General features: G+C 33.4%; 1 protein-coding gene and 1 non-coding gene across 4 annotated transcripts in view; both read left to right on the top strand.

The window, feature by feature from the left end:
- Window positions 1-24,374, top strand: part of SLC30A9 (solute carrier family 30 member 9) — a 61,446-nt gene that overhangs the window by 2,091 nt on the left and 34,981 nt on the right. For 2 of the 3 annotated variants that reach the window (XR_012501111.1, XM_074348580.1), the window contains exons 2-6: window positions 7,762-7,914; window positions 16,278-16,340; window positions 17,785-17,884; window positions 19,616-19,708; window positions 20,060-20,142. Coding sequence is in view for 2 of the 3 variants with exons in the window: in XM_074348580.1 (XP_074204681.1) it covers window positions 7,762-7,914; window positions 16,278-16,340; window positions 17,785-17,884; window positions 19,616-19,708; window positions 20,060-20,142 (492 nt within the window). In the remaining variant the exon portion in view is untranslated. Of the gene's footprint in view, window positions 1-7,125; window positions 7,356-7,761; window positions 7,915-16,277; window positions 16,341-17,784; window positions 17,885-19,615; window positions 19,709-20,059; window positions 20,143-24,374 lie in introns of all 3 variants that reach the window. The other variant, XM_074348588.1, reaches the window with a different exon arrangement.
- On the top strand, window positions 18,155-18,227 carry TRNAG-ACC (transfer RNA glycine (anticodon ACC)). The gene has a single exon. It is a non-coding gene; the product is annotated as a tRNA-Gly (tRNA).

Genomic DNA, 24,374 nt, shown 5'->3' with positions numbered 1-24,374 from the left:
CATTTAAAGGTGAAAAGGAAAACAATATTCTAGAGCAGCTCTGTCCAAAAGAAATATAATGCAAACCATATATGTAATTTTGAGTTATCTAATAGCCATGTTTTAAAAAGTAAAAACAGATAAAATTAAATTTTTTATGTTTTATCCAGTATATTACAAATATTTCAACATATAATCAATATAAAAATTATTGAAATATTTTACATTATCTTTTTGTACTAAGTCTTTGGAGCCCAATGTGCATTTTACACTTACAGCACATCTTAGTTCAGACTACCCAAATTTCAAGTGCAATAAACAAAGACTACTGTTGTGGGACACAACTCGGCAGTGGGTGGGTGACAGGGTGTCTCAGGCAGTAAAAGAATTTACCAGAGATGAAGGAGAATAGTAAAGGAGTTTATTAGGGTACTCTGCCATAGACAACAGTGGGCCACACAGACAAGAGGTGCCTATGTGAGCACCGAGGACTGGTTCTTGGGGTCTTTTATAAGGTTGTGTCACAATGTGCCTGATCAGCTGGTGCACAAGTCTCTGATTGGTTGTAGGTGAGGTAAGAGGTTTAGGGTCTATGAAGGGCAGTGGGGTTTATGACTGATAAGGTGGGCTGAAATGAAACAGCCTGAGCTATTATGAGATTAGGCATTACCTGGGGCTACTAGTTTGTTAGGGCAAACATGCCCAGTAAAGAATGTACTTTATCTGAGAGATCAGAGGCAGACATCTGAGAGCCCAGGAATGGGAGTCATTGGACTTTGAAGGACGTCAGTTGGCCCCACAACTACTGTATGGTAGTGCGGTTATAGAGTTAGTGTCCCTAATTTGTAAAGAGGTTTTACCAAACAGTGTACATTCCAGTAGAAAAATGGGCAAAGGAAGTGAATGAGTTCATAAAGGGGTTCAAGTGACCAATAAAAAATGCAGAAATGTTCCATATTTACTGATAAGCATAGACATATAAGGCTAGAGGATTTACTATTCATTGCCTGACTCATGTTATCTAAGTTTTTCATAGTAATACATCATATTGAGGGTGCAGGAAAGCAGGAACTCTCTTACTACTGATTGGGACATGTAGTTGAACAGTGTTTTGGAGGTCAGTTATTCTTTGTAGAAAAAGAATTTAAAGGTCCGTGCCTCTTGACCCAACAAGAGATTTACTTAAGAGACCCACTTAAGAGATTTGCTTTCAATAAATAGATACATATTAAAGGGTGTGTACAAGTTCACTATTAATAGTAGTAAATAGATAACATACACAGTTATGAAGAGTTGAAAACAAATATGTTACAGTACATTTATTATGGACTGATGATAGATGCAACCATTTAAAAAAATCAATTTAGAAGAATATTTAGTGACACAGAAAAATGCTCTTGATGTATACTAGGTAAAACTAGAAAAAATACAGTAAGAATATATACTGTGATGTTAACAGTTTCTCTGAAAAATTTTTTAATTAACCAGTGTTTTTTCCAAATAATCTACAATAAACATATACTTTTTAAATTTGGGGGGTAATTAGGTTTATTTACTTATTAATTATTATTATTTTTTATTTGACGAAAGTACTGGGAATTGAACCCAGTACCAGGCATGTACTCTACTGCTGAGCTATACCCTCCTCCCAACATATACTTGTAAATAATTAAAAATACTAGTTTCTCTAGTGAACATACATTTTAAAAAGGTTTTTTTTAACATTTTTTTAATTGAGTTAAAAAGTTTTTTTGACTTTGCATAGAGCACTTGTTTTTTCATGTATTTATGCCTTGCCTCATTTGACACAGATTTGAGATGAGAGGATGCTCCTTTAAGTACTACAATACCAAATCAACACACACATGCTTTTGCCTTAATCATGAGATTAATAAGTCTAGTTTTAAAATAAAAAGATAGAAATTGACCTGTGTATTTTTTTATTCCTGTCTCTAAATCTGCTAGTATTACCATAAGAAAAGTAGAATGGGAATTTAACTCTCCTCCCAACCCCTTAAATAACTAATAGGAATATTGACGGTTATAAAAGGTCATTTTGACAGGCTGTCAGCATAATTCTGTGTAGTTCAAGTTAATGATAGGATTAACCACAGTATGTGCTTCATAGGGTTTTTGTGAGAATCATTCAGTAAAGAGGTGTCAGGTGTTGTAATTGCTGGTGGTGTGGTACTGAACAAGACAGACACCATTTCCACCTTTTTTTGGAAATGAGGAATGAGAAAACTTGTCTAAATGATGTAAAAGAAATAAGCAGAGTAATGGGCTAGGACATAGCCAGCAGGGACCTTGCCCAGGACTCCAGCTTTTCTGAGGTGGTAGTGACTAAGCCAAGGCATGAAAAGTGAAAATGAACAAGCCAGGTGAAGATCTTGGGCAAAAAGCAATCCAGGCAGAACAAACAGAAACCCTGCAGACCATATTAGTAGTATTCAGGAGCAGAAACAGATGTGCTGTGGCTGCGGGATGGTTGGAAATGGTGTGCCAACCATACCATGTAGAGAATGGGTGGGAAAGGGGAGAGTGTGAGTAAGGAGATCATTAGAGGGCTATTATAGTTATCTAGGCAAACAAGACTGGTTGAACCATGATAGTTCGCAGTGGAGATGAAGAGATGTAGATGGCTTTGAGGTATGTTGTGGAATATAAATTATAATGTGATAATACAGGCAGAGCGTTTAGGACAATGGCACTTTGTCTTTGATGGTATGTCCTAATGGTAAATCATTAATATATTAGCTTTGGGTTTTTTTTTTTCAATTCCTAAGCAAATATTAACAAGAATTAAGCAAGGAAGTAGAGCTGTGTGCCATGAGCAACACAGGAAGTTGCCAGCATCTTCTATTCTTTGTATACTCAGAAAAAAAAAAATGGATTCCCTATTGCTTGCTCTGTTTTGGTGAAAAATCACATCAGCAGTAGTCCTGAAGGTTAAGCTACCTGGTCTAGGTCACATTTATGCTTGCCAGGATGATTAGGCAGAAAAGGGATTTTCCTGCATTTTTGGCTAATTGAAAGCATAAAAGTAAACTAGAGACAGCCGGTGTCTATTACATTAGTTGTAATAATATTCAATGAATATATTATTAATTTTTAATTTTAGGCATTTTGGGGAAAAATACAGAAACGTATAAGGTATAGAGTTAAAAACTATGTGTAATCCGGATATTTCACCAGTTACATTTTTAATAGTTGATATCATACTGTATTATTTTGTCTCCTTTTTTTATGCAACATGATAACATGAATGTTTTTCCATGTTATTTAAAGTTTTTAATGAAAATATAGGGAGCTCTCATAACTTAATCATTCTATTAGGGAACATTTAAGCTGTTTCTAGTTTCTGCTATGATAATACCATGAAGAACAGTTTTTGCATTATATATTATTATTATTTTTGGTCCAGCAAGTTTCTGCTGTGCTACTCTGCTTACTATTGTGTATTTTAAATTCACACTTAGTAGTCTCTTAAAAATAAACGTAACATTGATTTAGTTTTTAATATGTCAGTGCTTTAGTAATTTTGGGAAAAAACTGCAGAAATAGTCTCTTAAGTAAAGAGACTGATCTCTGCAAGATTTAGGTACAAATTTGACTCTGGTCCTGAAATTAGCCTGAAGTAAAACATACCAAACTGCGAGAAATCTTTTTGTTTGATTTTAGTTATTGTTATTACAGAAGCAATGTACATGGTAGACAGAATTGTCAGTTTGCATGGGAGAAAAAGAATTGTTTGAGAAGGTACTTTTCTATAGAAAGCAAACTTACAGTTACCAAAGGGGAAAGCAGGGGGGAAGGATAAATTAGGAGTTTGGGATTAACGTATACAGACTACTATATATAAAATAGATAAAACAACAGGGACCTACAGTGTAGCATAGGGAACTATATTCAATAACCTAAATTGGAAAAGAATCTGAAAAAGAACATGTGTGTATATATATATTTGAATCTCTTTGTTGTGCACATGAAACTAACACAACATTGTAAATCAACTATACTTCAATAAAAAAATTTTTAAAAAAAGTCTTTGTCCAGGCCCATAGAACAGTGAGCACCAAACTTGGGACTAATCTACCATAGCATAGCTTGTTTTTAGAAGTCACCTTGAAGAAAGGTTATGAATGGTGGGTAATATTTTCTACTATCTCTCTGCCTCCTAGAATTAATTAACAAATTCAGTAATTTATTCAACAAATGATTTTCTACTGCTGTGTATTAAGTATTATATTTGTTTTATTGAACCAAGTGTAGTCCTGTATATTTTTTAGAATATAAAATGTTAAAGATAGTAACATTCTGCAAGTTCTGTGCAATTTTCTTCTTTTTAAAAAACTTTCAAAATTATTTATATAGTTAGTTAATGGAGGTACTGGGGATTGAACCCAGGACCTTGTGCATGCTAAGCACATGCTCTACCATTGAGCTGTGGCCCCCTACCTCATTTTTCAGTCTTGTATTTATGCCAGATGTGTACATTTAAAGTTGCAGATACCTGAAATTCTACTGAAGTTGGAAGTAATTACTTTTCACACCTGCACCCCAATGTTCATAGCAGCACTATTTACAATAGCCAAGACATGGAAACAGCCTAAATGTCCATTGACAGATGACTGGATAAAGACAATGTGGTATATTTCTATAGTGGAATACTATACAGCCATAAAACGACAACATAATGCCATTTGCAGCATCATGGATGTCCCTGGAGAATGTCATTCTAAGTGAAGTAAGCCAGAAAGAGAAAGAAAAATACCATATGAGATCGCTCATGTGTGGAATCTGGGAAAAAAAAAAAAAGAAGGAAAGAAAGAAAAAGACAAATGAACAAATACAAAACAGAAACAGACTCATAGACGTAGAATATAAACTTATGGTTACTGGGGCAGGGGAGGGTGGGAAGGGACAGACTAGGAGTTCGAAATTTGTAGATACTGACAGGTATATATAGAATAGATAAATAAGATTATATTGTATAGTACAGAGAAATATATACAAGATCTTGTGGTAGCTCATGGTGAAAAAGAATGCAATGATGAATATATATATCTTCATATATAACTGAAAAATTGTGCTCTACACTGGAAATTAACACAACATTGTAAATTGACTATAACTCAATAAAAAAAAAGTTAATTACTTTTTAAAACAGGTAGCAAGGAATCTATGGGAGTATTACGATAGAGTCAAAAGGACATAGAAGCCAACTTGAAGAGACTACTACTGGCCAAAAATGGGATGGACAGTTTGAGCATTAGTCAGAGTAATGACTAAAATGTATTGATATATATCAAATAATGTTTAAATCTATGAAATCATAATGATACTTACACATGGCAAATTATTGTGTCACTGTTGCAGGGTGGTACTCATTATTTTGAGAACTGGTAGAGGGAAAGAAGCATTTAGCCTCACTCTTCTATTTGAACTGTACTGCTGAGTAACCAAATTAATGAAGGGAATTTTCTCTTTGTAGAGGTATTCTGACTAATAACTGAAGTGATAAAACTGAAATATCACCATTTTATACCCACCTAATGAATAACTAATTCCAGGCATAGAAAAATGTAGTAGACACTATGACACAGACAACCAAATATTATGTGGCTCCTGGTGAAAGAACTCATAACTACCTATCAAGTAGTGTTGTCCTAGTAAAAAGGAGCCTGGATTTGGATAAAGTGTTTACATCCATGGATTTAAGAACACATAGAAGTACAAATTAAACAATGCCATAGGAATTAAATTAGCAAAATTCAGACTAGAAAACTACCAGGACAAAAGTTTAGGACAAAGCTGGTTTCTTCAATATAAAAATTGTTCTAAAAAGAGATATCCTGTAGAACAGAGACTTAAAAGACATCTCAACCAGTCACAGTATGTGGACTGAAATAGGATCTGTTCACACACACAAAAATTATAACACTTCTAATACTGGAAATTGGAAAGAGGATATTTGAGGATATTAAGGATTTCTTTTTTTACTTGTGATGGTGGTATAGTTATCTTTTTAAAAGTTCTCTCAATGTATACTGAAATATTTATGAATGGAATTATTTTATGTCTGAGATTTGCATCAAATTAATATGGAGGTAAGGAGATACTGGTGCAGATAAAGATGAAACAGAGTTTGCCATGATAGATAATTGTTGAAGGTAGGCAGTCAAAATGTGTGTTTATTGTACTATTTTTCCTACCTTTGCTTATGTTTGAAATTTTCTGTAATAAAATGTTTTAAAAATTAAGGAGAACCTTGAAAAAACTCCAGGATCAAGTCACAGGAACATTGTCTTCTGAGGAAGGATTTTTAGTTTCTAGTAATCCCTCTTTAAACATCCTAGCACAATCTATAAAAGCGTTTCATCAGTGGGTGAAAAAGAATGTTGGCATATTGTCTTCATTGGTAAATAATCACAAAAGTTATTTTGAATAAGTCAAAACACAAGTGGCCGTGGTGAAGAAGATTGGTTTCTTAGAAAAATTTACTTTAGCCCTTGCTTCACTAATTAATTTTCCTGGTAGTTTACATATTTTAATGTGAAAGAAGATAACATTGTTATATTTACTTTACTCAGCCTTTAAAGAATAGAAGCAAATGACCAAAAACATCCTGGCCTTCAACAGGTATTGCCAAATAAATGAAAGAGTAAGTTGACATCAGGAAGTTTTTCAAGAAAACAAGTTCCAAGCTTGAAACTTGAGTGAATACTTATGCTGCCTTATGTCTCTCATGCTTTTCAAATTATCTTCAGTGTTCAGAATAATTTACGTTCCTAATAAATTCTCTGATCCGTTAAGAAAAGGTTTACTTTTCTTGATTTCAGAAGACAATCTGCACATGCACATACATGAATTAACATTTTGGGAAGATCATTATTAAGCAGTTAGAGAAGTTTCAACTCTTAAATCCTTAACCCTCCACTCAGAGAAACTGGACTATCTCAAATTATATAATTTCATTATATCACCTAAAACTTTAGAAGATACATAAATTATATCTGGACAAGGTTTTTGAGTTTTAAATACTCAGAAAAAATAAAAGAGAAGATCACATGAGAGTAGAGACAGAGATATACTTTTCTACCACTTTGATGCAAGCGTGGAATCTATCTTTCTTCTGTATTTCAGCCCTCCAAAGCCCACAGTCAACCCAGATGCAGCAGCTGAAGTGCTTTGTAATTAGTCTTCTATTCTTCCCTCAATTAGATTTCTCATATACTGAGGAATCTCACCAAATGTTGATCTAATTATCTGATTTTTAAAAATCAGTGAAAATCTGAATGACTGATTAATATAATTCCTTATTGACTGTGAAATGAAAGAGGAATGAATCTTCAACTAGCAGAAGGAAGACACAGGTAATTTTGAGTAGGAAGCCTTCCTGACCTTCCCCCTCTCAGTTTTTTATTGTGAAAAGTACATTATGCCAACATTTTTTTTAGCTTGCAACAGCATGCAAAATAAAGAGTATCTTTTGTATTCCAGAGCCCTTGCAGATTAGCTGAATAATATGAATGTTTTGTTTGATTTTATGTAATTTTAGAAGTTTACATATAAATAAACTTACAAGTTTAAAAAAAAGGAATATTATCCTTACTTTTCCTTTATAAAATATAGACCATGTATACCTAGGGGGTCAGTGAAACACCCCCATGGAAAGAGTGGCTTTGCATGGCACGTTTGGGTATTTAGCAGAATGAAAGGAGGTATGTTTTATTGGTATTTATTATGGGTTTGTTTGAAATTTTAAAAATTTTCTTTTAGAATGGCAGAATTTAGTGACATTTGGAAGCTTTTCAAACATCACTCCATGTTGTACACTGAATCAAGTAAAGTTTTACTCTACAAATGTTCAGAAAGAAGGACAGGGATCACAAACTCTCAAAATGGAGAAAGTACCGTCATTTGATGAAACAGGTATGTATAAATCTTTTAAAATAATTTTTTTCTGTATACAGGAATAGTTTGCACAAGATTATTTGTTCCTTGAATGTTTGATAGAACTTACATGTAAAACCATCTGGACTAGTGTTTTCTTTGTGAGGAGCCATTAAACTGCCAACTTAATTTCTTTTAAACTAATTTCTTTTAATTTTTCTATTTCTTTTTGATTCAGTTTTGATAAGTTCTATTTTTTTCTGGGGATTTATCCACTTCAACTGATTTATTGACAAAGTTTAAGATACTTTCTGTATACTCTTAGTAGCATATGTAGTTACATCCTTTTTTTTTCATTCCTAATGGTGTTTGCCTTATTTTCTTGATTAACCTTGCCTGAGCTTTGTCCATTTTATTATTTTCCAACTAATACTTTTTTTTAACCTGCGGAATCTTTATATTGTATGTTTGTTTCCTTTTTCATTAATTTCTACTCTTACCTTAATTGTATTCTCCTTTCTGCCTCCTTTGTATTTACTTTGTTAATCATTTTTTAACTATCTGTTAGCTATTTTGCTCATTGATTTTGAACCTTCCTTCTTTTCTAGAGTAGGAATTTAAGCCATGATTTCTGATGGTAGATTTGGTATTCTTTCCTGATAGTTGTCCCTAAAATTTTGCTTTGTATATTTTGAGGCTATGTTACTGGGTGCATAACACATTTAGAATTGCTACATAACACTCATGAATTACACCTTTTATTGTTATATAACAGCTTTTTTTTTTTTTTTAAGGGACGTCTCCACTAGATTTCATTAGTATTTGCCTGGTATAATTTTTCCTATCCTTTGACTTTAACCTTTTTTTGGCCTAATTTAATAATTTTTGTTTTTCAACTGAAAGTTTAATCTGTTTACATTTACTGTAATCATTGATATGTTTGGACATATTTTTTCCATTTTATCATGTGCTTTCTTGTGCTGTTTTTTTTCCCCCTTAATTCTTTATTTGCCTTCTAAAAATTCTTTTTCTCATTCTATTATCCCCTCTCCCTTATACACACACACGTATACACCCTTGCTTGGGATTAATATACTTTATGTTTGTTCTAAAGTCTAAAGGTAATTGAAATGTTTACTTTGCTTCTGAAAAATACAAAGAACTTAGAATGCTTTAACTCTGGTCATCCCCTCCCAACTTACTTATTTGTTGGCTAGTATTTTGTGTCTATTCTCTCTTTCCCTTCTATAAAATGCACTTTGTTGTTCAAATTTATCTAAAATCTTTGGTGATTTTTTTTTTTTTTTTATTTCTCTGCTCATTCTACCTGATATACGTCCTATAGGAATTCCTTTAGGTGAGGATCTTTTATGGTAAAGGAACATTTAATGTCTTAATCCATTGTCTTCTGGTTTCCATTGTTGCTGTTGCGAGGTCAGATAGCATGGCTTTGTTTTCATGTCTTTTCTGTTTGACTGCTTTTTAAATTTGGTTAGCTTTATGTTGAAAGTCTTTTTCTTCGGTGTAAACTGCATTTTCACTATGATGTGACTAGATGTATATTTCTTTATATTTATCCTGCTTGAGATTTGTTGGGCTTCCTGGATCTGAGAATTGTTATTTTTCTGCAATTCTGGAATTCTGCAATTCTCTGTCATCCCTTCAAGTATGTATTACCACCTCTCATTTCTCTTTCATCTCCCTTTCGAGATCTTCTTGCTTTATTTTCCATGTCTCTAAACTTCTCTGTTATACTTTGTACTTCTTTATCTTTCTGGCCTGGATCCTGGATTATTTCCTTAGGTCTACTTAGTTCACTAATTCCCTCTTTAGTTACCTCCAATCTGCTGGTTAGTACATAATGCTGGGTTTTTAATTTCAATGAGTATATTTTTAATTTCTAGAAATTGTGTATTTTTCACCTTGCTTAGTCCCTTGTTTCTTGCTTATATTTCAGACTTCTCTTTCATTAGGCATATTAAACATAGCTATTTTATATTCTGTGACTGAAAATCCTGTTATCTGAAATCTTTCAGTTCTTACTGTATTGTCTTTTTCCTGTTTCTTGCTCTCTTTCATGACACCGTATCTGTTTTTAAACTGAGAGTTGTTTATTTTCCATGTAGTTTTATATCTTGGAAGAATTTGATATCTCTCTGGATTGAGATACATTCCTGCATAGAGTTTGCACTTGCCTCTGTTAGCTGCTAGGGGCACAACTTGGCACCACATTAAATTAAATTGTCAGCTTAAGATTTTTTCAGACCATGTTTGTAGCATGAATTCAGACTACAAACTTGTGTGAGCTACCTTATGGCAGCTAGGATTTTCAGGGGAGTTTTTTTCTTCTCTACTACCTAACACCAGAGTAAGGGCAGGCTTGCTTCCTTACTGCTCCCTTCTGTGTGTGTTTTTTCTGGGTCACAGTTATGCCATGCATCTAGCTTTTTTTTTCTGAGTATCTCCTGTTAAACTCTACATCTTTAGGAGAACCTAGTTTTATTCTTTGTTCTCCCATGCTCCTTACAGCTGTGGAAATAGGAGCTCAAAGAATGTAAGCGTTAACAGAAGTCATCAGGAAAAAAGCTGGCTTTGGTGTGCTCTCTTATTCTGTAGAGGTCCTACTTTAGCTTCATTTTTGCCCTCTTAAGATCATTTTGCTAGCTTAGCAGTGCTTTTGAAAAATAATTTTTTTTCAAGATATCTAGTCCGGTGTGCAACATTGAAAAGAAGTCCTTTATTTATTCATTAATTTATTCAAGAAGTGTTTATTGAGCACTTTTTACATGGCAGCAAATGAGAATGACTCTCTGAGTTTATATTCTCTTTATTACTAAAACAGAAAATTAAGCAAACAAATATAATACTATATAGTAAGTACTGTGATGGAAGAAATAACTGTATGCTGGAGAGGCACCTAACTGAGTTTTGAGTGGTTAAGAAAAGTTTCCATAAGGAAATAGGATCTAATTAGTGACCTGGAAAGAAAGTAGATATTGGAGTGTTGAATGGTGGAGAGGGAAGGTAACATTGCAAGTAATATGATGTGCCTAGACTAGTGAGTAGAGGACCTGGTGGTGGTGGGGGAGTTGGTAGGTTTGAAAGTACAAGGGGTGAAACTCAAGAAGTAAACAGTAATTAGATTAGGGTTTTGCTGAGGAGTTTGGACTGTTTTGTAGGTACTGGGAATCTATTGGAGTATTTTAAGTAGAAGAAGTACTTAATCAGATTTAAGATTTTAGAAAGATAACTAGATGCAGACTGGAAAACAGATTGCAAGGGAGGAAGACTGAAAGCAGTAATACAAATGAGACTCTAGACTAGTTAATGGCAGTGATTTTTTTTAAGGGAAGTAGATGAACTTAAGATTTAGGAGATGAATAATTAAGACTTGATGATTGAATTTGGGGGACTGAAAGAGGGTCAAGTAAAGGACAGTGCATGGTTACTGGATTAGGTGATTGTGTAGGTGATTTCGTTGACTGCTAAAATTAGGAATAGCAAAGTTGGCGTGTATCTTAATGAGAAGGTGAGGATTCAGTTTTGGACATCTGAATTGTAGGTGCCTCTGAGGCATCTTGACAATGACTAGGCAGCAGTTGGGTGTACTGCTTTTCTACTGTGAGACATCGTCACCTCTTGGCTGGATTGCCGCAGTAACCTACTCCCTGGGCTCCTTGCTTCCACTCTCTCTTTCTTTCTTAACCAGTCTCCTTTTGCTTCTTAGAGAATACCAAACTTGTTATTGTTATAGGGTGTTTGCTCTAGTTGCTTTCTCTTTCCAAGATACCCTTCTTCATGTGGCTGATCCCTTTTGATCCTTTACATCTTAAATGAAACGTCAGCTCTGCACACCCAGTTAGTCTTTAATCTTACACTAATTTTAATTCTCTGTGTAGATAGCGCTTATTACTGACTGATATTTTCAGTATATGTTTTATTTGTGTTTTCCCACTTGTTTCCAGGCCTCATGATAGCAGGAACTTCAATGCCTAGAGCAACTGTTTGCACATAGTAGGAGTTTAATACATTTTGTAAATGAATGAATACATAGAGTTCTGACCTGGGGATAGAGATTTAGGAATTATTAGCTATACCCAGGTGATAACTGAAGCCATGAGTGTGTTTGAGACAGTATAGGGAGAGAGTTTAGACTGGGGAGATAAGATCTTCTAGTACAAAATCCCCAGTGAGGAGGGGGCAGGTGGAAGAAGAAGAGCTTGCAAAGAATACTTGAAGAGCAGCAGCCTGGAGAGGTAGGAAAAAAACAAAGAATATGGTGTTAGGAGAGGGGGATGTTTGAAGAATAATAAACATTCCAAGACTGTCTTTCCTTTAGTTGGATGTCCTTCACAAGGGAAGATTTTATAGATTCCTTGAGAAACCTGTGTCTATGTTTATGATGCCTGTTTTTCATCCTTTTCCCTGAGCCCCATCCTCTTTTTAGGCTTATTGTGCAGTTTTAGCCAATTTCTTGTTTTTTCCTTGTGATGGAGAACTGCTAGGGTAAATACTGATTGAGAGTTTGATATTAGAGGATGAAGGGGTGGAGAGTGTAATGAGTCCCTAAGTTCCAGAAATAAGCATATTTATTAGAATATTGAAATGAAAGAAGAAACAGGTGATGAAATAATATAATTAAAGGTAAAACATGTTATAATGCTCTTCTGATGTAAACATTGACTCAGGCAAAAATATTTAATGTTGGTTCCACTATACAAAATGCTTGAAATTGAAATCCATGACTAGGTTTCTTTTTTCTCTGCTGACTGAAGTTAAAATGCTAGTTTATTTTATTACATTAGTACCACATTGTTTATTGATGGTTTTATTTCAGGTTCAATTTTTCAGAATTTGCTTAGGCCAAATTAGACCTTGCTAGCCATCAGATAGACAGCAAGTAATTGCTTGATTGAAAGATAATTGGTATATTGAAGAGTTTGAGATTGACTTTTGAATAATTCAAATCACACGATAAAGTCAGAAACAGCTCATTAAGAGGCAGAGACTTGCTAAGGAATCCTTAAGTTTTTAAGGAGCATTCAGATGTTTAAATTTTAGTAAAATCAGTTTTAATTTTACTAATGATAGCAGATGTGTGGCAAATAGCCAGGGCTTGTGCTTAAAACAAAATGTCTAGAGATATTCATGGATAAAATGTTGGTTACTTATTGAAATCATAAAAGATTTTACTCCAGTGATAGAGCTTAAGTTTATTAAGAGGATGGTGTGTAAATTAAGTATTCATACATGTGTTTAAGCCATTTACTAGCATTTCTTGTTTGTGATTCTTAACACTATATAATTAGTAACATTTAGACAGTTTGTTGTGAGAAGAATATCCAGAAATACCAGTTTTAGAACTCATTTTATGTGATTTGTTTGAATGACTTTGATTGCTGTGGAAAGGAGGACAGTAGATTTCAGTTGTTCAGACACTAGGTGAGTGTTGAAAGCTTATTATTCTACCTCCCTTGTCCCTTCACTTTTCTCTGCCCTGTGTTCTATTCCCCAAAACAGAATTTTAAGAAATTGATATATAGATTCTACACATAAAGATTCTTTAGAATTTGTTTGTTTGTAGCGAGACAAAAATATCAGTCATTTAAGTGCTCAGTCAAATGTTATAAGCCATAGTTACTAATTAAAGAGAAATATTTTTAAGGCTCTTTAATTTACCAATATGCTGTCATAACCTGCTTAGGATTTGATGAATAATTAACGTAAAGCCTTTTTGGCCTTCTGTACATGTTTTAGTTAACAAAACATAATATACCATGTTAAGTAGTTTCCCTAGTGACTTTCACTGAAAATTACACGTAAGATTTTTTGCTTTTATTTCAAAGAGAGCTTTGCCTTTGTTAGTGCCTATTCTGCTGGCATTTAATTTTTACATAAAAGCATGATAGGAAGGTAAATCGGATAGGCAGAAAGTCTGATCAAAATAGCAGTAACAAAATGTAGAATAGATAAACAAGATTATACTGTATAGCACAGGGAAATATATACAAGATCTTATGGTAGCTCACAGAGGAAAAACTGTGACAATGAATATATATATGTTCATGTATAACTGAACAATTGTGCTCTACACTGGAATCTGACACAACATTGTAAAATGATTATAAATCAATAAAAAAATGTCAAAAAATAGCAATAACATCATTAAATAGATGCTCTGAGGTACTCATTCTCTTTACTTACTGGAGTGACAGACAAAATATAGAAAGAGAAATCTGAAGAAGCAATTGGACTCAAAAAATGATATCCTATGCTGTGTTCAAGAAGTAGAACAGAAGTTTCCAGGCTCTGGGTGTAAGCAGGCACTGGCAGGCAGGAGTTTGGCTCATTTCTGGTAATGGATCTGCAAGTGCTCCATGCACAGTCTGGTATTGGAGTCAGACTCACTGCGTGAACTTAGCACGCACCATTCTACAGGAGACTGAAACTAGCCTCTTTCGTTTGTTACCTGAAGCTCTGTCCTGTAGTACGATGTAGGGTAGGGAGGCAAGAGGACAAACAGGAACTGAAACCTGCTGTTTGCTGGCTTGGAGACTGGACTGAGGGGTAGGAATTTTGAATTGGCAGTGTGTATCTGGTTCAGGACAGAAGGGTCAGATTGTATCTGAGCACTGGAGTATGAGGAGGAGAGTGAAAGGGTATGTCCTATTCAGAATAAAATTGCAAATTCTAAAATTTAAAAGTACATGAAGGATCATATTGCTATACATATATGTATCAAATCAACATGTTATTCACTTTAAACTTACAGAACATTGTATGTCAATTATATCTCAATAAAAAATGCACAAAGAATCCTAATGCTAAGAAAGCCAACAAAATCAACAATCAAATGTGAATTAACTCCAAATGATATTAAAATAACAGCTTTGAATAAGTTTAAAATCCTTAAAAGAATAAATGAAGTACTCGTATTTTGAAACACAAACTGGCAGAAATAAAAGCAGAACAAATATATCTGGAAAAGAGCCAGCTAGAGATCTTAGTAATGAAACTGTAGTCACTAAAATAAGAATTTAATAGATTAAATAGCCGTAGTCAAGTAGAGAATTAGTAAATTGAAATTTACCCTGAATGTGCACAGGAAAAGCAAGATTTTCCGAAAAACTGAAAAAGCTTTTAAAATGCATGAAGCTCTATCCTATTTAATAGGCATTTCAGAGAGAGAATAGAGAACTGGTGGAGAAATATATAAAGAGATAATAGATGAAGATTTTTCAGAATTTGAGAAAAATAATTTTCAGGTCAAAAGTGTACTTTGAGTACTAAACAGGATGAATGAAAAGAAATATACAGATTTCAAAACCAAAACAAGAAATAACCCAACTTAAGAGCTTTCAGAGAGAAAAGTCAGACTTCTGTTTTGTTGCTCTTTTGAAGTAGACTTCTTATCTGCAGCAATATGTGGAAGTTAAGGGAGGAGTGATTTAGAGTAACATTCATGAATGGGCAAGAGGAAAAGTAAATGTTACCCTAGCATTTTATACTGGTCTAAATAATCATTCTTGAGGAAAGGCAAAATAAAGACATTTCACATATGTAAAGAAGACTATCATTTACTACTAACCTACCTTCATTAAAAAATAAACAAAACCAAATCTATATTTCTATAAGATGCAGAGTAAACCCAGAGGGAAAGAAGGGCTAGGGTATAAAAGAGACAATGAAGAGCAAGAAATGGGTAAAATGTACTGGTAAAGCTAATTACTGATAATAAAATAATAAACTTTTTATATTAAATGCTAAAATTTTAATCATGAGTAGTAAGATGGAAGTTTTCCGTGGTTAAAGGTTTTTTTCTTGTCAGAGGAAGGAAGAGATGGTGAATAACTTAACAGATGGTTAGAACGATTTACCAAGGAAAGTATGTTATGTTAAATTTCTAAGTGGAATCATTAAAACAATAGAAATACAATCTTGTAAATTCAAAATTAGCATGAGGGTGGGGTGGGAGGAGGATACAGAAAACTATCAATCTAACAGTTGGCAAGAAAGGCAAAATGAAAATAAAAACAAAGAAAAAAAGGATGGTAAACTGAAGACCATCAGGTGGCAGAAGTCTAAATCAGGTAATCAAATCTGTCAGATTTCATGGTATTACATATCCAAGGTTTGACACTTGGATGGGTGTTGAATTTTATTAAATGCTTTTTGCTTAGCTTCTGAAATGATTCTAGTTTTTCTCCTTTAATCTATTATTGAGGGGAATTAATAGCTTTTCTAATATTTAACTACACTTTCATTCCTTGGATAAATCTAACATGGTCCTTGGTATGTTACCTTTTTTATACATTATCAGATTATTAGATAATATTAATTAAATGTATAGGTTTGTATGAATGCAACTGTTTAATATAACTTTTTAAAAATAAACTTTACAGCAGAAAATATTGGTGCAGAACTGAAAGCTCCACTTATTAAGCAGGAACCTCTCCAAGTAAGAGGTAAATATATTCTATTCTATTTTTATTATAATATTTTGAATTAAATATATAAAATTATTTATTTAGAGCCCTTTACAGTTACATTATTCTGAGTGTATATTCATTTTTACTTTTCTTTAAATATATTGACCATAAGGATTTATTTTATTTATAAGCTAATTTTCTGCTGAAGTTTACTTTATATTTTGGTCATAAATTCTGTGGTAATTGTTTTCAAAAGCCCAAAGGAGTAATGGCAAATAAAATCATCAATTGCTTTGTCATTTTTAGAAGAGTAATACGATTAAAGAACAAGAGGCCAACACCTATAGCTTGTTCAAATTCAGGTAGAGTTTGGACATTCTTGTCTGATTTCCTTTTCTGGGAGAAATTGGGTGATGAAGGAGCTTGTTTGCATCTCTTTTCTTTATAATGGGCTATGGCTCCCATCTCCAAAGTGCATGTTTCATGGAGGTCCTAGTTCTGTGATTAGGAGCACCATGGCTTTGGCGTCACACAGAAGTGGATTCACTTTGTAGCTCCAGCACATACTAGCTATATGGCTTTGGGCAGTTTTCTTGACTTCTCTGAGCTGTAGTTTCCTCCTCTCTAAGAGGGTCCTAAAAATGGGGCTTCTTTTCTAGGATAACTTTAGAGATGATACATAGTATATAGTCACAATTAAGAATGATGTAATGTGATAGCAGTCATCATCAATCATCTGGGCCAGGACAGGCCAATAGGGATTTCTAGATACTTTGAAGAAATTATTAAAAAGTAATTTATAAAAAAAAAACTAATCTTTTAGAGAGAGATGTAGTCCTCCTCTTTGACCCAAAGGAGCTTATTTGGATTTAGAATTTTAGTACTATTAGGGTAAGGCAGTTTAGAGGCTTGAAACTCATGTAAAAAGAAACCTGAACTTCCTTATATGCCCACATAAGAAATAATAATGGTCTAGTATATATACAGATTGTTATATGTAACTGAAATTAAAGTTTTCACAGCAGTTGCTTATTCATTGTATGTGGTACTCTTTGATTACTTTCTATTTTTTATGAAATGCTGGTTTCACTAATGTTTGGAAAACACTGAACCAGCATGTAATTCTTCTTTGAAACTTCAGTTTATTTTCATTTAGGCCCTAAGCAATTTAAATTGTGTTGGTATAATTTAAACAGACCAGTAATACCTATACAAGGTGTTCATTAGACAGAGGGTTGACATTTTGGCATCAGTTTCAGATGCACTGTGGCGATAAAAGCTGAGTGGTTACAAGTATAATTCTGTTCTATTCTGTACTTGGAGAACTTTTTTCTTTCTAATGCCATTTAGTGCATCAGGAAAAACATAAATTTTGTATGGAATTCATTGGCAAACCCTCTTAAAAATCAGCCTGTGTTCATCTTCAAGTGTGTCTTCCAATATGAGTAGTTAGTATCTTTTCCTGTATTTTTGGTTTTAGTCAAAGCAGTCCTTAAGAAGAGGGAATATGGACCAAAGTACACTCAGAATAACTTCATCACTGGAGTCAGAGCAATGAATGAGTTCTGCCTCAAATCCAGGTACAGTAATTTTTATTTTAATGTGTTAGTTTGCTCTATCTAATCTAAATAACCAGTTATTCCTTAGACTTTGTTACCTGCTACCATCCATGTGGAAACTTTACCATGGCTAATTCCTAAATTGAAGAAATGCTTTCATTAAGTTAAAAAGTTTTAGTTTACTAAATTGAATTCTGCTCCTGCCTGAGCAATTCCAGTCTGTCTTGGCTCCTATAACTCAAAAAGTCAGGTTCTTCATAATATTTATATCACACAAGTAACTTATGGTAGGGAGTGTATAGCTCAGTGGTAGAGCGTATGCTTACCATGCACGAGGTCCTGGGTTCAGTCCCCAGTACCTCCATTAAATAAGCAAACAAACAAACAAACCTAATTACTCCGCCCCCAAAAGAACCTTAGGGGTTTTATTGTTATGTTAATATGTGGCATAGTTATTTTGCACAAATGCAAATAAGATTATTTGCATATTTATATAACTTTAAATTTTTATATTTTTTGGCTTGCAGAGTTGAGTAGTTATTTATATTTATGTTCACACTGCAGCTGTAGTTTCTGTTGAGTATAAATTATTTTACCTCTTTCTGGTATCTTATTAATTTTCTTGTAATTAAAGAGATTTATTGAGATTTTTTTTTACAAATTTAAACTCTTTTCCCCCTCTTTGTATGTTTACCTAGAAAGGCTGTATTTATGTCGAAGATTTCTTGGCAATTTAGACATCAGACAATCTAGTTTCCTCCCCTCGACCCCCTCATGGTCACATCTTCTATGATATAGTACCAAGAAATAAAGATTCCTATAATCAGTTTTTATAACTTACATAACTATTGAAACAACGATCAATTATAATAAAGGTGTAAAACTATATTTTGTTTCACATGCAAAAATTTTCTGAATTAAGTAGATTAGGTATTGCTGTCTCCACGTTATAGGCCAGGGAACATAATAAAGATGTTAGTGATGACCCAACTCATTCAGTGCGTCAGTGTCAGAGAAGGAAGCAAAATACGTATCTCTTGTTACCTGGTCCAGACTTTCTTTACTAATGTGTCATGGTTGATTGTTGACCTATTTTAAACTCCAGGTTTAATTTCTGTAACTTAATATCTTCCATAGTCACCAAATTTTTATTTATAGGTCTTTTCATTGCTGTTACAAAATTCCTTAGGAAGACCAATGATCAAATTTAGAATGACTATTTAGCGGTGGCTTGATGAATATATAAACCTTTCAAAATTTAAGAGAAAGGAATATAATTAAATAGCATGAAATTGACATATACTCTTTATAACTTGATACCGATGAATGACATTATTACTTAGTATTAATCTGGACGTAAGTAAATGACTGCAAATATTAAATTTAAGTTCTTAAATAGAGGAATGATACTCTAATCCACGTTCTTTCCACTTTTCACTGTTTTCTTCATACATCAGACATTGTACAGGTGTGTCCATAGCAGATAAAATACAAGCACTGATAAAGGAATTTGCTCTTTACATATTATGGTATCTATATTGAAAATCAAGAATAATTCTTCGTTTTTCAACTGTCTCTAAACTACTTTCTGTGTACAAAATGTCACCTTTAAACTGATTTTTGCAGACTATACAGATTTAGCTTTTAAAATGAGGATCAGTGTAGTAGCTTTTATCTGCCCTTAATAATCCTTTTAAGTGCATAAACTATATGAATCTTGTCTGATTAAATTCAACATGTTTCTTTTTTCAGTGATCTAGAACAACTTCGAAAAATCAGACGACGAAGTCCTCATGAAGACACTGAGTCCTTTACTGTATACTTGAGATCAGATGTGGAGGCAAAGTAAGAACATAGTTCTTTTAGAATAAAAATACATGCAGAATTTGGGATTAATAAAAACAAATTGTAGACAGACTCAGAATTTTTAAATTGACATGTTTTTTATTTTTGCAGATTTATCTGGGAGTTACTAGTATGTACTAGGTAACTTAAAAAGGTTATAAGTTATGAGAAAATTTGCTATTGAATTTATTCTTATTGTTTAGATTTAATTTAGAAAACCTTCTCAAGTGCTTTATATTTTTCCTGAAGAACCTTATGCTTTGTTGTTAGATTCTCATATAGTTGTAGTTATTTGGATTTAAATATGAGTATAATAAAGTCATTGAAATTGTCATTTATTGGTGTACACAGATCTTTGGAAGTTTGGGGAAGCCCTGAAGCTCTTGCCAGAGAGAAAAAACTTCGTAAGGAAGCAGAAATAGAATATAGAGAAAGTAAGTTTTCTTAATTTAAAGCTGATTGGTTGCCTACCTTTTGACTTTGGCATTGTTCGTTCTAGCAAGTACCAGTTTTCATTTTGGGATTCAATTATTTTATAAAAAACAGTATCTATTTGTTTCCTCCTCTATAGCTTTTTAAAGATCATGAGATCAAGTGAAGCTAATTTGTGGCTCCTATAAGCATATGAATATTGAAACTTAGTCTGACTGAAGATTATACCTGTTCTTAAATTAAATCCTAGTTAAGGGGTCTTGGCCTCTTAGGAGAAGGAAACACTTGTTGAAATCTTTATATTCACAGATATGCTAAAGAGAGCTGCACTTAAATTCCATAGGAATGAAATGTTTACTTTCTTTTTTTTAATTTATTTTTTATTGAGGTAACATTGGTTTATAACTTTATATGCTTCATGTGTACATTATAGTTCTACTTTTGTTTACCCTACAGCATGCTTACCACCAAATATTTAATTTCTGTCTGTTACCATACAGTTGATCCATTGTACACATTCACCCTCCTCCCTGTCCCTTCCCCTCTAGTAACCATTACTCTGTTCTCTGTATCTACGTGTCTGGTTTGGTCTGGCCTGAATTGTTTGTTTATTTAATTTTTTGTTTGTTTGTTTTCTGTATTCCACATATGAGTGAATTCATACGGTATTTGTCTTTTTCCATCTGATTTGTCTCACTTAGCAGATGGCAAGATTTCATCTTTTTTTTTTTTTATTGTTGATTAGTATTCCATTGAATAGAAATACCACATCTTCTTTATTCATGTATTCCCACTGTTCTTGGGTGCTTAGATTGTTTCTGTATCTTAGCTATTGTAAATAATACTGCAATGAACATAGGGATGCATGTATTTTTTTTAATTAGTGTTTTCATATTCTTTGGAGAAATGCCCAGAAATGAGATAGCTGAATCATATGATAGTTATGTTCTTAATTTTTTGAGGAGTCTCCATACTGTTTTCCATAGTGGCTGCACCAACTTGCATTCCCATCTGTAGTGCATGACGGTTCCCTTTTCTCCACATCCTCATCAACAGTTGTTTTTTTCTTGCCTTTTTTGGCAGCAGCCATTCTGACAGGTGTGAGGTGATATCTCATTTTGGTTTTGATTTGTATTTCCTTAATAATTAGTGATGTTGAACATCTTTTCATATACCTGTTGATCATCTGTGTACAAAAAATGCCTGTTCAGCTACTCTGTCCACTTTTTGATTGGGTTGTTTTATTGTTGTTATGTGAGTGCTTTATGTGTTTTGGGTATTGACCTCTTATTAGATATTTAATTTGTAAATATCTTTTCCCATTCAGTAGATTGTTTTTTCATTTTATTGATCGTTTCCTTTGCTGTGCAGGAGATTTTTCGTTTGATACATACAGTCCCATTTGTTTACTTTTGCTTTTGTTTCCCTTGTCTGAGGAGACATGTCTAGAAAGCTGTTGTGAAGACTGATGTCAAAGAGTGTACTGCCTATGTTTTCTTTTAGGAGTTCTGTGGTTTCAGGTCTTACATTCCAGTCTTTAATCTATTTTGAGTTGATTTTTGTGTATGATGTGAGATCATGGTCTAGTTTCTTTCTTTCTTTCTTTCTTTCTTTTTTTGCCTATAGCTGTCCAATTTTCCCAATACCATTATTTGAAGAGACTGTTCTTTCTCTATTATGTGTTCTTTGCTCCTTTGTCATAAATTAATTGTCCATAAATGCTTGGGTTTATTTCTGGGCTTTAAATTCTGTTCCATTGATCTATATATCTGTTTTTCTGCCAATACCATGCTGTTTAGATTACTATGGCTTTGTAATGTTTGAAATTAGGGAGTGTGCTACCTCCAGCTTTATTCTTTTTTTCTCAGTATTGCTTTGGCTAATTGGGGTCTTTTGTGGTTTCATGTAAATTTTAGAATTTTTTTGTTCTATTTCTGTGAAAAATATCCTTGGGGTTTGATAGAGCTGCATTGACTCTCTAGCTGAAATGTTTACTTTCAATGAAAGAAATATATACTGGGGTCAGGTAGCCCCAGAATTCTGGTATCACTATTCAGTTAATGGCTTCCACTGGGTTTCTATATAGGTAATACAGATGCTGATACAGGATATGATTAAATGTTATGCTAGTAGGGCATAATCCATTGGGGAATTACATACTCATAGTACAGTTATAGTTCTGTTACTCTGGGGAGCTGAACAGTCATGTGGCAGCATTAAAGCAGAGATAGAGGTCTAGTATCTGCAAAAAATACACTTATTTTTCTTTGTCAGTTGGGCTTTATTTAGGAGGATTTTGAATTCTTTATATTTCTAAGTTCTGCACAGGACCAAGGCTTAAAGGTGACAATATTTCCTTCTTCTAATGAATTGGTAAAATTTCTAAGTGGGAATTGTGAGACACGGCTGTGGTCAGTAGCCCACTAAGATAAGAGGTAGAGAGAATTTCTTGAGAGTATGGGTGTCAGGTATCAAGAGGGAGATCAAGGAGAAAGGGAAGAACATTGAGAAAGTACATGCAAGAAAGGAAAGGACGAAGCAGGCAAGGTTGTGGTGCTCAAATTATTCCAGTGTTGGCTGGTGGAAACATCTCAAAATGGCTCTTAAGTCCTTTTGTCATAATCCGGGTACTGTAGTAGCATCTTTGCTTTTAGGTACAATAAGATGTTTCAGGTTCATCTTGTCTGTTTCCTCCCCTAGATTGGAAATCAGCCATTTCTAAAAGGAACTCCTTTTCCTTTTAATAGGAAATGAAATTGAGAGACCTGTGGGCATTAGAGGTTCTCATTTTTAATAGGTTGCTAAATTTTTAAGGTCTTTTCAGTGGACAGAGCTAGGAAATATTTATTGTTTCTTAAGAGAAAATATATTGGTTATTCTGATAAACTTACAGGGTTTTTTTTTGTCTTTGTATTTGTTTTTTTCTTTTTGTATCTCACATGGAAAACCTTATTTCTTAATTCATTAACATAATTGTACTTTGGTTTGTTCATATATATACGCACACATAGAGAGAATTCAGTGTAGTTTCAGAATAACAGTATCAGTATTATTGCTATCAGGGTGATTTAAGATTTCTTTGTTTTTCTTTTTGTCTTTAATATTTATTCCACTAGAGGTTTATAGTCAAATGTCTGTTTTAAAGTCACTTGTGATTTCTCTCTGTATGAATAAACCAGCTAATATATAAAGTTAGGTTCATTTGTTTCATTTTGCTTTTGATTTTTAGAAGTTTGATTTGTTTTTGTTTTATAATTTTGTAAAACATTTATGTGATTCCAAAGTCACAGGCAGAATACTTCAGAGTTTAGCTTCCATCCTTGTCTCTCCACTCTGTTCCCTCCCCCTAGCATAGGTAACTGTTTAAAAAATTAGTTTGGGGGTTATTTTTTCCATTTTAAAAGTATAATAAAATATCATACATGTTGCTAATTAACATCCCCTTCCTGGTTTTGGTTTTTTTTTTTACTTGATAATATGTTCTGGGAGCCTTCCATAGCAGGAAATAGAGCCATTTCATTTCTTTTATAATACTCCATTTTGAGGGGTACACTATATTATCATTCCCCCAAAGGTTATTTCGAGTCTTTTGCTGTTGAAATAATGGTACCATGACTAGCCTTGTACTTACATTAAATGAAATATTTAACATACAAAATTTGAGAAATCAATCATAAAATAATATTTTTCCTGTATTTTTAAACATTGAGCTAAAAATGAAGAATTGGTTCTTATTTCAAGCTTAAATAACTCATTTTCTAGTTAATATTGAGAAAGGTGTCTTAGCAAACTGCCTTTATCTCATTGTAAAATACAACATAAAATTTATTGTTTTAACTGTTTTTAAGTGTACAGTTCAGAAGTGTTAAGTATATTCACATTGTTATGAAACATCTCCAGAAATTTTTTCTAGAACTTTTTTGCCTTACAAGACTGAAATTATGCATGTTAAACAATTTGCTTTTCCCCCTCCCCCTAGCCCCTAGTAATTACTAGGAGTCACAGAGTATTTGTCCTTTTGACTAAGTTATTTCACTTAGCATAATGTCCTCAAGATTCATCCATGTGCGAGGATTTCCCTCTTTTTAAAGTCTGAATAATACTCCATTATATGTATTTACCACATTTTCTTTATCCGTTCGTTCATCCATGGGCATTTTGGTTGCTTTCACTTCTAGGCTATTGTGAATAGTGCTGCTATGAATTTGGGTGTGAAAATATCTTTTTGAGACCC

This window comes from Camelus bactrianus, chromosome 2 (genome assembly GCF_048773025.1).
Source record: "Camelus bactrianus isolate YW-2024 breed Bactrian camel chromosome 2, ASM4877302v1, whole genome shotgun sequence".
Taxonomy (NCBI): domain Eukaryota; kingdom Metazoa; phylum Chordata; class Mammalia; order Artiodactyla; family Camelidae; genus Camelus; species Camelus bactrianus.
Note: the sequence above shows the minus strand (reverse complement) of the source record. Positions and strands in the feature narration are given on the sequence as shown.